General features: G+C 27.0%; 2 protein-coding genes across 3 annotated transcripts in view; one reads left to right on the top strand and one right to left on the bottom strand.

Annotated features, from left to right (window-relative positions):
• The window catches only part of LOC117173801, a 5,223-nt gene extending 2,243 nt beyond the window's left edge, over window positions 1-2,980 (bottom strand). The window contains exon 1 of the mRNA XM_033362444.1: window positions 2,899-2,980. Within this exon, the coding sequence (XP_033218335.1) occupies window positions 2,899-2,956 (58 nt within the window). The 5' untranslated portion in view covers window positions 2,957-2,980. The remainder of the gene's footprint in view (window positions 1-2,898) is intronic.
• Window positions 2,981-9,097: 6,117 nt separating this feature from the next.
• Window positions 9,098-13,417, top strand: part of LOC117172856 (dol-P-Man:Man(7)GlcNAc(2)-PP-Dol alpha-1,6-mannosyltransferase) — a 32,703-nt gene continuing 28,383 nt past the window's right edge. For both annotated transcript variants that reach the window (XM_033361117.1, XM_033361116.1), the window contains exon 1: window positions 9,098-9,298. In XM_033361117.1, the coding sequence (XP_033217008.1) occupies window positions 9,173-9,298 (126 nt within the window). In that variant the 5' untranslated portion in view covers window positions 9,098-9,172. The remainder of the gene's footprint in view (window positions 9,299-13,417) is intronic.

Genomic DNA, 13,417 nt, shown 5'->3' with positions numbered 1-13,417 from the left:
TTAATGCAAGGATGGGGATGGAAAGCAGCCTTCACACGGAATGAAGAGTTTCAAAAAGAAATCGATAGATAAGATAATAAATAAGGAGGGGGAGATTTTAAGAGACAGGATGGAGGATAGGAGCTGGGCTGTGACGTATGGCATGGTAACAGAGGACGAAGAAGGAGAATACACATACGTCAGTAAGGTAGGAATATCGGTGATAGACTATGTATTCATGAATAAGCAAGGATGGAAGGAAACGAAGAATTTTGCATTATAAGGAAGTGTAGAATCATCATAGACCATCAGCCTTTATGGTTGTAGATAAGAGCGAACGCAGCGAAAGGCAAGGTAAAGAAGAAGTGTCGATAGGGAAAAGGATGAGCTGAATGAGAAAAACGATAGAGAAGTATCAGAAGCAGTTAAGGAAGGTACGCTTTGAAGAAGAGTTGGTGGAAGAGATATTGCACAATTTAAAAGATAAAGTAAAAGGCTGTGTAAACAAGAAGGTATTCAGAAAGAAGAAGCTAGGCATGATCAAGCCTTGGTAGGACAGGGAATACAAAACGATAAAAGGAAAGGTGAAGAGGAAGTATAAGATGTGGAAAGAGGGTGCTGCGATAACAGAGGAGTACGTAGAAATGAGGAAGGGGTTTCTATTGATGTGTGAGGAGAAATAACAGGAAAGAAGAAAGGTCTGGAAGAGGAGTTGGGAAATGTTAGGACAGAGGGGGACGTGTGGAAGATAATAAATAGGTTCAGTAAGCGTAGATTGGGGTTAAACGAGAAGATAGGGAGTAAGGAGTAGAGGGAGTTTTTTAAAGAATCGTTTCATGGCTCAGATTTACGGAAGGGAGATGATGGGAGAAAAAGAACGAGGGTGGCAGATATGAAGGAGTTGAATGACGAGAGGTTAAAGAAACAGATAAGGGAGTTAATAAGGTGAAAGACAGCAGGGCTGGACGGAATAGAGAACGAAATGCTGCTCTTTGGTATACATGTGGCTAAGGAGATGCTGTCAGAGATGCTGCGGAAGGATGTCGAGGGGAAAGGAATATTGCTGGAGACGCATGCGAGCTTTTGGGCGGTAAGAGCCCTATTGACAATATCTAAATTCTGCAGCACGTGATAGATAGGGAATTAGCGAAAAGGTGGAAAGCTCACGCGCTTTTCGTGGATCTCAAAGGCACGTTCCCTTCGGTGCATAAGAGGAAGATGTGGAAGGCGATGGTGTAGATGGGAGTGGAGAGAGGCCTAATCGAGATGGTAAGGGAGGTATATGAAGAGACGAAAGATAGAGTGAGAGGAAGGGAGGGAATTTCGGAGGGTACCTGGATGGATAGGGGGTTGAGGTAATGGTGTCCGCATAGCACAACCCTTTTTACGATTTTGACAGCGGATGTGGAAAGTAAGCTAGCATTCACTGAAGGATTTGGAAGGGATATGAGAGGTTAGTGGAAGTGAAAGAGAAAGAAGGTGCTAGAGGTGAAAGAGTTTGTGTACCTGGGCTTCCTGTTTCGGAGGAATGTCGGAGTGGATGCTCATATAAAAGAAAGAATAAGAAGGGGAAAATATGGCGATGAGGCAGGCGTGGGTGCTGAGAAAGAGGTTGTTCGCATATGATTTTGAAAGGAGAATGAAATTGTTCCACTTTCTAGTGATAAGTGTCTAATTTTATGAAGTGGAATTGTAAGGGAAAATGGAAAGTATGGAGATAAATAAGATTGAGGAGAGGTATGTAAAGTGGACATTGGAGCTGTCAAGAAATACGTTCAATTATATTCTCAGGAAGTAGACAGTAAGAGGGAATATTATGATTATAACGGGGAGTCGAGCGTCGAGTCGAGTGTTTGTGGGAGAAGGAGAACAGGAGAGGAGATGGGAAGATGGAGGTTGAAAGGAAGAGGTATTTTAGAACGAATGTACTACAGATGGATGAAGTGAGAAGGATGCTCGAGGATGGAAGGAAGGTTTATGAGATGGTTACTAAAAATTACATAGAGAGAGAAGGCAGCAGGGGAGGAAAGAATAAGAGAGTCACTGTTTAAGTGGAACTGTGGGTGGATCATGCTAAGGGAGAGAACGCAATATGTGTGTGAGAAAGGAAGGAAAGAAAGTTAGGAACTTGTAGCAAGGTTAAAATTTAGTTGCATAAACGATTTAAATTGGTTCTGGCTTTCTAGGGAGAAGAGGATTATGTTAAGTGTGCGGGAAGGTAGATGCAAGAGTAGAGCACTGGTTGGAGGAGTACGACGAGATGGAAAGGAGTGAGATACAGATGGAGGTTTCGAAGCATGATAGGGGGGACAAATCGGCAGTAGCATGGGTGAAGGGGATGTTACGTAAGATGGAGAGGAAGAAAAAGAAAAGTTGTAATTACGAGAGGAAGTAAAATGTAAATATTGTAAATAGTACGTAGGTATTAGATATTAGCCGCAGAGGCAGAGTTTGGCAATGCGAGGCAAAGCGAGAAAGCAGGGTCATGCGTGGGAGGCGAGGCGAATCGAGGAAGAGCTCAATTATATGCGCAATTAATATGCGCAATTAAAAGAAATTGAAGATTGAATTTTTTTAATGTACCAAATTGAACAATTGGAACACAAGGCATTCCTAATGAAAAATATTTGATTAAATCTCTCTATATTCAGATTGACATTATAATTTTATCAATTAAAATTGAATTTAATTTTGTTTTTTAATAAATTTTACTAAATTAAAGTGTATTTTACTTCAATTTAATTGCAATTCATAATGATTTGATCAGATTGTAGTAAATTCTAACAAATTCGCACATGTTGGAACGTCTTCAGATAATTGATATTGAATTCTACTGAATGCTTTATTTTACAAAGCAGTCGCTGGTTTCCAAATGTATTAAATACATTGATATTGTTTGTACAATATTTATCTACTTACCGATCAAATTAAAGAAAATCGCTAATGCGAAGAAGAGGCTGCAAATAAAAAGCCTCATCTTGTTTCAATGATGAAACCGTTTATTTTATTATTGCCGCAAGAGTCCACTAATTAATTTCTAAAGCATTTAATTACTTATATATACAGCTGTTATCTCATATTTCAATCTGAATGATTCCGGTTTCTTTCAATTAGAGTTGGGGGATTTATAGGTCTGAACAGATTCATTTACTTTTACGTCACACACTTCTGTTGTACAATCAAGTATTCGTGGTCTCATTTTAATGATCTGAAAGCCATTCTTTTTAAAATATCTAGTAGCAAAATTGTTTGCTTTTTTCCTAGCCTTAATTTCAAGCATTTAAATAATGAAAGATGAGATTCTTATTGCGTAAGAAATATGTCTTCGTAAAAAATCATATAATTAATTCTTGAGACATTTTTTTATCATGTCGCACTTAATTACACCAGAAAATAAGACCAAAGTCAGAATGAGTATACTTCAACTAAAAATTTCAATGTTTATGTTAAATTCTTTGTACAAGAATTACTGGAATACTTTTATATTTAAAGGCTTTAAAATTAATATCTTTTTTATTTTAAATTATATCAGTTATAAGGGATTTTAAAATTAGTCCATTTTTGTTAGTAATTTTAACCCATAATCATAAAAATACAAGTCAATCAATTAATTTCGTATCAAGGATTCTTCTCAATTCTTTCCCCAATTTTGCATTATGTTAATGAAAAAAAATTTACTTTAAAAAACAAATTTTTCAAATATTACAAACAACCATAACTTTCTTACTTTTCTTTAAAAAATATTAATGTTGTAAGTGTCGATTTTTCTCAAGTCAAAGAATCTTTTATGTAAAGAAAAAAAAATGAAAATAGTTCTACTGTAAAAAAAAAAGTTATTTTTAAAACATTGTACACGTGCCGAAAACAAAATTCGAAATTGTTACCATCACAAAGCTTCCTCTATAAGGAAAAAGGTGGTCTAAAAATCCAGTGGAAATTTTTTTTCGAATTTTCTTAGCTATCGCCTTCAATTTGTTCAAATCAACAATCAAAAAACTGAACTTTAATATTTCATTTCACAATTAATTATAGAATACAAATAAATCATTCTTTTTCAAATATCACCCACATAAGTTTGTTTTATTCCTACTGATGAATAAATTTTTACATTTTTTGAAACAATTTATTATTGTTTTCAGCTATTTTCTTCTAGAATAAACTTATAAAGCCGCGGATTTTTCTAAAATCTTTAACTTTTTGTTCATTTTTCACCTCCAGTGAGGTAATATTTAATGAAATTTCGCAAAAAATATTTTCTTAACAAATAATTATAGTTTAAAACTATTTTTCTATATTCATGGTAGATATTAGTAGTTTTTTCTGAAATTTGTGCATTTTTGTCCATTTTTTTACTTAGTGAGGTAATAATTAATGCAAGCCAAAAAAATATACTTGTTTAAACAATTTATTATTGCTTGAAACTATATTCTCTTGAATAATTTCTAGAAAGTTTAATTTATTTTTTGAATTTTCAACTTTGCTTTAGCTATTTAGTTATAAATAAATAGTTAATTATTCATCTTTATGATTTGAAAATTTATTTCTTTTAATAGAAATTAAAACATTTTTGTTTCAAGATTCAACTGTTTGGTTTCTATGAATTTAAAACAGTAAAAATTTATGCAGCTATTTTTTAATGGTAAATCAGTGAAAGTCCCTTATTTATTAGTGAAATTAATTGATTTTGTTGAAAGTTCGTATTATTTTGTAGAAATATACTCTTTTATGTACCAAAAGATTATTGAAAATTTTTTGTGGGTAAAATTTTTGTTAGTTAAAAATAACATAATAATAGAAATTGCACAAACAAATTTTTTATGGAATTCAAGGTGCGAGAATGTCTCAAAAATACTAAACTCCTGATTTTGATATGATGAAAAACATTTTTTACGATTTTTTGAAAACTCGAAACGTAATGGTGCAAAAAAAATCGATTTTTTGGATAAAAAATCAAGTCGAACAAAATTTTTTAATCGATCCTTATCTTCATGTCGCAAACTGTTTCCAAAGTCATAATTTTTTAACAATTTTTTGACTAAATTCCTATCCAGCATTTTTAAATAATCCTAACTTAAACAAAACAAAATTGTCAATAATAATTTTATTATCTTGGAACTCAAATTTTTCCGAATTCGAATTTTTTGAAAATGCTACAAAAGTAAAAAAAAATTACGTTAAAGTCATCCAGATTCTTTTTTTGAATATTTTGGGGATCTTATTGTATATTAATTTGAAATTAATTTTTCAAACAAAAATTACTGCTAGTTTTTTAGGGGTTGTAAACATTTTGAAATGCTTAAAAAAACGTATAAATTTTGTGTTCGAAATTTTTAAAAATCTATATTGTGTTTTGAATGTTTTGAAATTTTTTCAAATTTTAAATTATTTTCGAATCTTTTCAAAACTTCTAAATGTATTAAGCTTACTTGATTATGTTTCAAACTAATAATTGTTCAATTGTCATTTATTGATCCAAAAAAATTCATCTTTTTAAACATTCTCTGAAAATTCATTTTTCAAAATTAAAATCATTTTAAACTTTCCCAGCAAACTTAAGACATTTATTTTTATTTTTTGAAACCTTTAAAGATTCTCAAAAAGCTTTAAAATTAAGTTTCAAAATATTCAACAATCTAAATTTAGATATTTATTTTTGAAATTTTTCTTAAATATTAAATTAATTTTGGATGTTCTCAAAACTTGTAAATATCTCTTCAATTAACTCATCCAATTTAAATAATTTCACTTGCATATTAAATATTTGTTGAATAGAACAATTAAATGTGTAACGTTTAAAGTTTAAACTTAAGACACTGAGATATTAACGATTCAAGGCTTTCTGTTAGAAATAGTTCAGTTTAAAATTGTTTGGTATTTAATATTTGATTTGTAATTGATCATTTCAAATGAAATCTAAAATATTTCTAAATATTCAAAAGATATCTTCATTACTTAAACAATTTCAAATTAAATGTTTAGCAATGGGATATATTCGATTAAAACAATATTACCTAATTATTAATTTAAAACTATTTTAAATTTAAAAATAGTTTATAAAGTTTAAATTGAACGTTTATATTTGTTTAACTACTTTCCCTTAATTTCAACTTTTGTGAAATTTTGTATTTCTTGGAATGATTTGTAATTGTCTACAATATTTTAAGTGAAATTAAAAATGTTTTTTATGCCGTCAATCAACCAAATTCAAAAAATGTATAGTCCAATAGTCTTCTGTAATGTCTCATAGATTTTTAAAAGAAAGTAAAAAACATGTTAATAAAAAGTTATACAAATTTTCAAACTGTAAAAACTTATTCTTTATTTTTAACTTTTTTTCTTTTCTACAAGAAAATACAAGAAAAATATTATCTATATGTATTTAACTGCATTTTTTGTTAAATTTTGTGATTTTTTTTTACAAAAAAGTAGTTTTTAACAAAAAAGTACAGTTGTAGAAATTTGGTACTTTCTTGTAAAACTTTTTTTTCACCAGGGTAGCAAATTTGTAGTATACTGTTTAATTAAATGTTCGCACGAATCACATAACAAATAATTTTTATATTTATACAAGATAAAACCACTAATTACATTTTGAGACTCTGCCTTATCTATTCATACAATACTATTTGAGATAATTATTATAATAAATAAACAAATTAAATAGTAAATAACGTCTACTTGATACTTTAATACTGTTATTCTTTTTTTAAATAAATTTTCCAGAATAAAAAAATATTCGGACGAATTGAAAAAATATATTTAAAGGTTAATTTAATTTTGTTTAACTTAACTTTTTTCGTCATTACACTATTAGTGTGAGACAGTAGGAAAAAATCAGCATTGAATCAATCTAGTACATTTTCTCAAATCAGAAAATATTTTCTTAGATCAAGAAAATATTTTATTAATTCTGTTCCCGCGTAATTGCGTACAATTTCGCATGTGTGAATTCAACTAGAAGTGGACCTTGGACTAAGAAGATATCGTAATAATTCAAATAAATCGTTTACTACACACGTAAAAATGGTACACATGTTAAGAGAATGATGGTTTTCAAATAAATTATTTTCTTCCATTGTTTCTAATATGGAATTTTGTGCTCATGATATTTTCCATTTTTTGTAACATTAAAAATTATATTATGATGTATATGTTACATTAATTTCATTGACAGATTTGAGCCCGCTAATTGTCAGCTTTTTTTTTTTATTCCCTAACAAAAAATATGAATTAAAAAAATGTAATAGTTGATATTTTACCCAAGGAAGTATTTTCATTTAAAATAAAAAACAGTGAAATTGAAACAAAAAATATGAATTGTTAAAAAAATACTTGAATTCTCAAAAAAGAGATTTATTTAGTCAATAAACTAAAATAATTTCATCCATAACATAGAATTTTCAAGTAAAAAAGATGAATTTTCAACCAACAAGATTATTAAAAAAAAGAGGAAGATTCAACAAAATACATACATTGCTAACCAAACAGTTAAATTTGAAACCAAGAAGATAAATTTTCTAACAAAAAAGACAAAGTTTCAATAAATTATATACATATTAAACCAAATATTTGAATTTAAAAAATTGAAGTCTCAATTTTAACTACAAATTGAATAGTTAAATTTTCATTAAAAAAAAAAACTAATCTTTTACCAAAATTCTAGTTTTCTATGCAAAAAAATTGAATTTAAAACCGAAAAATATAAAGTTTCAACCAAAATATTTATTTTTAACGAAATATATAAATTTTAACTTAAAAAATTATTTCTTAACATAAAAAAGAAATTTTCAAAAAAATACATACATTTTTAACTAAGTAATTGAATCTTCAGGTTAGCTTAATTTTCTATCAAAAAATATAAATTTTCACACAAAATACATAGATTGTCATCGAAATAGTTAAATTTCTATGCTAACAAAAAAATCAATTTTTAACCAGAAATGGAATAGCTAAATTTTCATTTTAAAAATTTGTTAACGCATCTTCTATTATTTTATTTTATCTCTGATAATTTAATTTTTACCTAACAAGCTACTTTACCACCAAAGAGCACCAAATAGTGAAATCTTCACCTAAGAAGATTAATTTTCTCCCAAAAATGACGATTTTTCAACAAAAGTTGAATACATTTTCTACAAAATAGTTAAATTTTTAAACTAAAAAGATTCATTTCTATTCAAAAATGGAACAATGAAATTATCAATAAAAGACTAAATTTCCAATTTAAAAAATAAAATTAGAAAAATCAGTTGAATTTTTTTACCATCTAGTTGACTTTCTTGTTGAATTTTCAGGCCAAAAGTATGAATTTTTCAAAAAATATAACAAATTTTAACGACAATAAAAATGGAATTTTTGACCAAATAGTTGAATTTTCAATTAAAATAATTAATCTTAAACAACAAAAAATGCATCTTTATTGAGTAGTTTAACTTTCTACTAAGGATATAAATTTTTAAACTAGCAAGGTGTATTCTTAACAAAGAAGTTAATTTTCATTCAAATAGTTAAGTTAGTTTTTTTATTGTTTTTAATTTATTCTGGAGGCACTTAGTTTCATATTTTTTCATTACAAATCCTTTAAACTGGAAATTATGTATCAAGTTTTTATTTGATATTATATGATGTCGAAGAATTTTAAAAACGATTCCCATCACTGTTTAAAAATTGAAAGATTCTTCAATAAATTTTAATTCACTATCATTTTATTTATTTAATCATAAAATTAATTAACTTTTTAACTTTGAATCATAATTTTTAAAATTCAATCATTTTAATCTAAAGAGCAACATTAATAGCTTGAAAGTCAAGGAAAACAAATATTGAGATTTTTAGAAGATTTCAATCTGACGTATACTAATAAACTGTCATATTGACATGCCAGAAAAAGTCGCGACACCAAAAACAACCAAAAAGTGAGCGGAAACATAGTATCTTTAATGGGGAAACAATAAATAAATCTGAGATCATTAGGTTTATATAATAAATAATAATTTGTTTAAAAAACTCTTGAATTTTAAATATTCCCTCAGTCATTTTTAAATTGATAGCAGCGCCGCCACTGATGTTGAGTCTAGCAGACGACGTGCCGCCGCCGTGGCCACAAGTCGGTTGTTTTTTTTTCGATTCTAATAATAATAATCGTCTTCAGTGTGTTATTATGACTAAATGATAGTCTCTTTCGAATGCTAAAATGGACCAATTAATTATTCTAGTAGCGACAGCTCATTTACTTTACTGTCCTTTCACTAAAGTCGAGGAAAGTTTCAATTTGCAAGCGATTCACGATGTTCTCTATCACGGTTCTAACCTAACCCAGGTAAATTTATATACTTTATCCTTTTTTTGTGGCTTAAAATGAGGGCAAAATTCTCCTGAATCCCCAGAAATTATAAGATTGACTGGGAGAGCGATATTTGTTGAGATGACAGGTTGCCGACGCCTCGTAGAAGAGAAGTTACGCAAAAATCACTGTCGTAAATTTAGAAACACACGCCACGTATTTATAAACTACCTATCAGCTGATCGGGCTTTTCTAAACGAATTTCCCATTTTATGAACATTCTTGATCTTAACCATCCTTTTAATTTCTGTGCTTTGTTTTTTAAACTCTCTTTTACCCTCAAAACAAATTGTTTTTTTTTAAGTATTCCAATTTTGAAGGTTATTTAATTATCGACGGTTAAATAATTAATTTTGTTTACATTGTCATTATGAGGTGTTGTTTTTCTGTGAAAAACTGACTACTGGGCATTTCTTTAAATAGTTTAAATCTCCAGGTTTCGGTGGAAAATGACAGTGAACTTATTTTTTTTACTGGGAATTTTACAAATTTTTAGAAGACAAATCTGTCAAAGTTCTATTTCAACAGTTTTTTAAAATATTTTACTAAATTGTTATCTTTTTCAATGATGCAATTATTTAAATTTTCCATTTTTATTTAGAAGCGTACATTTTTATTTAAAGAATTAAAAAATGTTGTCTTGAAGAATTAAACAATTAAGAGTTAAAAGCGTTTGAAGTTGACACATTTTGATAAGAAAAAAACATTTTTATTTTATCAACTGTACATATAAATAAATAATATTTTATAGATCTGTACTTTATGTATTAAAAAGTGAATAATAATTGATTTGACAAAATGATTCTAGATCCGTTCAAAATTCAAGAATTTCCAGAGTTTAACGTTAAAAATTAAACGGTTTCAATTCGAAATTCTTATTCATTTAAAAAATGTGAACGTCTGATTTAAATTTTATAAACTATTTTCACCTTAAAAGTAACTTCATAATAATATATTCGTAATTAAAGGCTTTTATTAAATTTAAAATATTGTTTCAGTCTAAATTTTCTATTTTTAACCCATTTGATTTAAAAATTTTAATTAAAAAGAAAGATTAATTATTGATTATTTAGCAATATTTGAATTTTTATTAATTAAGAGTGAACTGAAACCAAATATTTCAAAGTAAACAATTTGAAAATGAATTGTTTCACCAAGAAAGCCTGAAATAGTTAAAATTTCGAAGAGCTTTTAAACTCTGAATATTACAATTTTTGTATGTGAAATTGTTTTGATGTTGAAATCAAATTTTAATTTTAATAGATTTTAATTTTTATTAATTTAATTTTAATAGTAATTTTAATAGATATTCAGAAGTTTTGATAGGACTTATTTTTTTTAAGATTCACAGGAAAATTTTTAATGATTTTCCATATTGAAAAATTATATTAATAGAATATTGAAAAAGGGTTTAAAAGATTAATAAAATTTTCAAAAAAATCTGGACGATTTTAGGGAAAACTTTTTAACTTGCAAGATTTTATAAGAATTGTAGGGAAGATTCGATAAATATCTTTTAAAATCATTTTAAATATTCTCTTAAAACTTTTTTTCAACATGAAAAATAATTTTCAATTTTGCTAGGAATTTTAAGAAAATATTTTTATTCGTTTGAAGCCTTTCACAATTCTTGAAGAGATTCTAAATTTTTTTGTAGCTATTTGCACCGAATTTTCGGTACGAATAGTCGTTATTTAAATATGAAATTTTTTAAGAAGTTTTCTTAATTTTTTATTTTAATGTCACACATAATTTTTTTTCCAGAAAATATTTCCTACACAGAATTTAATATTGTCTAATAATTTTAATTTTCTTCGGATACAAAATATTTTCTACACAAAATATCTCCGGCACAAAATTAAATAATTAATAATAAATACTAAATAAATAAATCATCTGCACGTCTTATTTTAAAATCAACTCATTGCAATATTCGAAATATTTGTACATTTTTATAGTTATACTGTTTTCGTAAATACTTTTAAGAAATTAAAACTCAAAATACAACAATATACAATAAATGTTAAAACTATTTTTTCATTGTTTAAGATATTTACCGATTCATTAAACAATTTTTATTTCTTTCAACCTTTTTTTATCCTGTAAATTGTGAAAAATTATTATTTTCAGAAACTAATGTCGGCGATAAAGAATCTCAAGATTGATATTTTTTGCCACAGACAATTTGCGGTGATTGAAAAAATTAATAATATTTTCTTCTGTGGAGAAATAATTTTTTCGGTAACAAGAAGATCATCAGAGTAATAGAATTTTCAAAATGAAAATAAAATAAAAATTTTAACTTAAAGACACAATATTTAAAAAAAAGTAAAGAAAAACGTTGCTTTTTGAATGCCCTACAAGATTATCATAAAAAATTGTTTTATTTTCTTGCAAAATCTAAAATTCCAATTTTGATCTCACGAAAAATAATGAAAAATTCCATTTTGCTGTCAAACTTTAGAGGACACGAAAAAATATGACTAAAAAAAGGTGCACCCAAAAAAGATCTACCAATTTTTTATTACCCACTTTTTGATAGGGCGCGTTGTTCTTGTTTTAATCGTAAAAAAACAGTAAAAATAAAAAATTTAATTTGTCAACAAACGTTTTAAGATGCGAAAAAAATTATATAAAAGTCTATCATCCAAAAAAGAGCTTCAAATTTGTTTAGTAGTCATTTTTACATGGGACGCGTAGTTTCTTCTTAATCGTAAAGAATTAAATTAAAAAATTAAATTTTTGGACAAACGACACAGACTACGAAAAATAATAAACAAAAGTCTTTTACCTAAAAAAGAGCAAAAAATGTGTTATAATTCATTTTTTCATACAACGCAAACTTTTGGTTTTATCCGTAAAAGATTAAATTAAAAATTTTTTCAATCAAATTTTTGGATAAACGACACGAGGTACGAAAACAAATAATTAGAAAAAAAGTGTTCATCTGAAAAAGAAGTACAAATTTTTTATTCAACACATATTTTTTGTTTTAATCGTAAGAAATTAAATAAAAATTAAAAAGATAATTCGGATAAGCGAATCAAGCTATGAAGAAAGAAATAATTAGAAAGATTTGGTTTTAATCATAAAAATTTTAAAAATTAAATTTTTGGACAAACGACACAAGCTATGAAAAAACTGAATAAACAGAAGTTGTTCATCCAAAAAAATATACAAATTTGTCATTAATAATTTTTTGAGAAGAGAATTAGTTTTTGTTTTTATCACAAAAAATAACATTGAGAATAAAAAAATTATACAAAATAACATTGAAATCAATCACATTCAATTTATGGAAAAACGACACAAATTTCCATAAAATTTAAATAACAAAATTGTGCTTTTTTTAAATATGTAATAATATAAATTTATTGAGATGATAGTTAGATTTTTCAAGGTAACTAAGCATAAAATTTAATTCAAAATAGGAAGCGAATATTAAAGTTATCAATAAATAAAATTTGTACTTTATTTTGCAGTATCAGAATTAACAGCCCAAATTGCAAATTTTTACCGATCTTTAATTTTTTTATAAACAATTAAGCATTGATTTTTTCAAGAGATTTATGTGGCCCGATTTAAAATTTTGTTGCTTAAACGTTTATGTTAATGCAAATAGCGAGAAAGGAGTCAAATAATGAAAGGACAAATAATGATATGTGTGATATAATACAAATTGTTTATAATAGTATAACAAGTAATTTCAACATATTTAAACAAAAATAATTAGAAAGAGGAAACTTACACTAAATTTTACCCTTTAAGGATTTGTAAAATTTTCCGAACCCCCCTCTTTCCTTAAAAAAAATCTTTCATGATTAGAGTTCTGAGCCGGTTATATTACTTTGAGAACGATAACGAGAATGAAAATATTACCGAGAATATTTACCTGTTTTAGCAGAAATTGAATCTTGTTTCGATAAAAATACAACTGTTTGTTTAGAAATTCAGCTATTATACTATTTTCTTGAAAACTTAACTATTTCGTAGAAAATTTACTTTTTGTTTAAAATGTATATTTTGGTGTTGAAAATGAACTGAAATATTTTCTGAATGAAAGTTCCACTTTAAAAAAACAATGGTTTTTTATTA

Source organism: Belonocnema kinseyi, chromosome 5 (assembly GCF_010883055.1).
Source record: "Belonocnema kinseyi isolate 2016_QV_RU_SX_M_011 chromosome 5, B_treatae_v1, whole genome shotgun sequence".
Taxonomy (NCBI): Eukaryota; Metazoa; Arthropoda; class Insecta; order Hymenoptera; family Cynipidae; genus Belonocnema; species Belonocnema kinseyi.
This window is presented reverse-complemented; position numbering and strand designations above follow the sequence as displayed.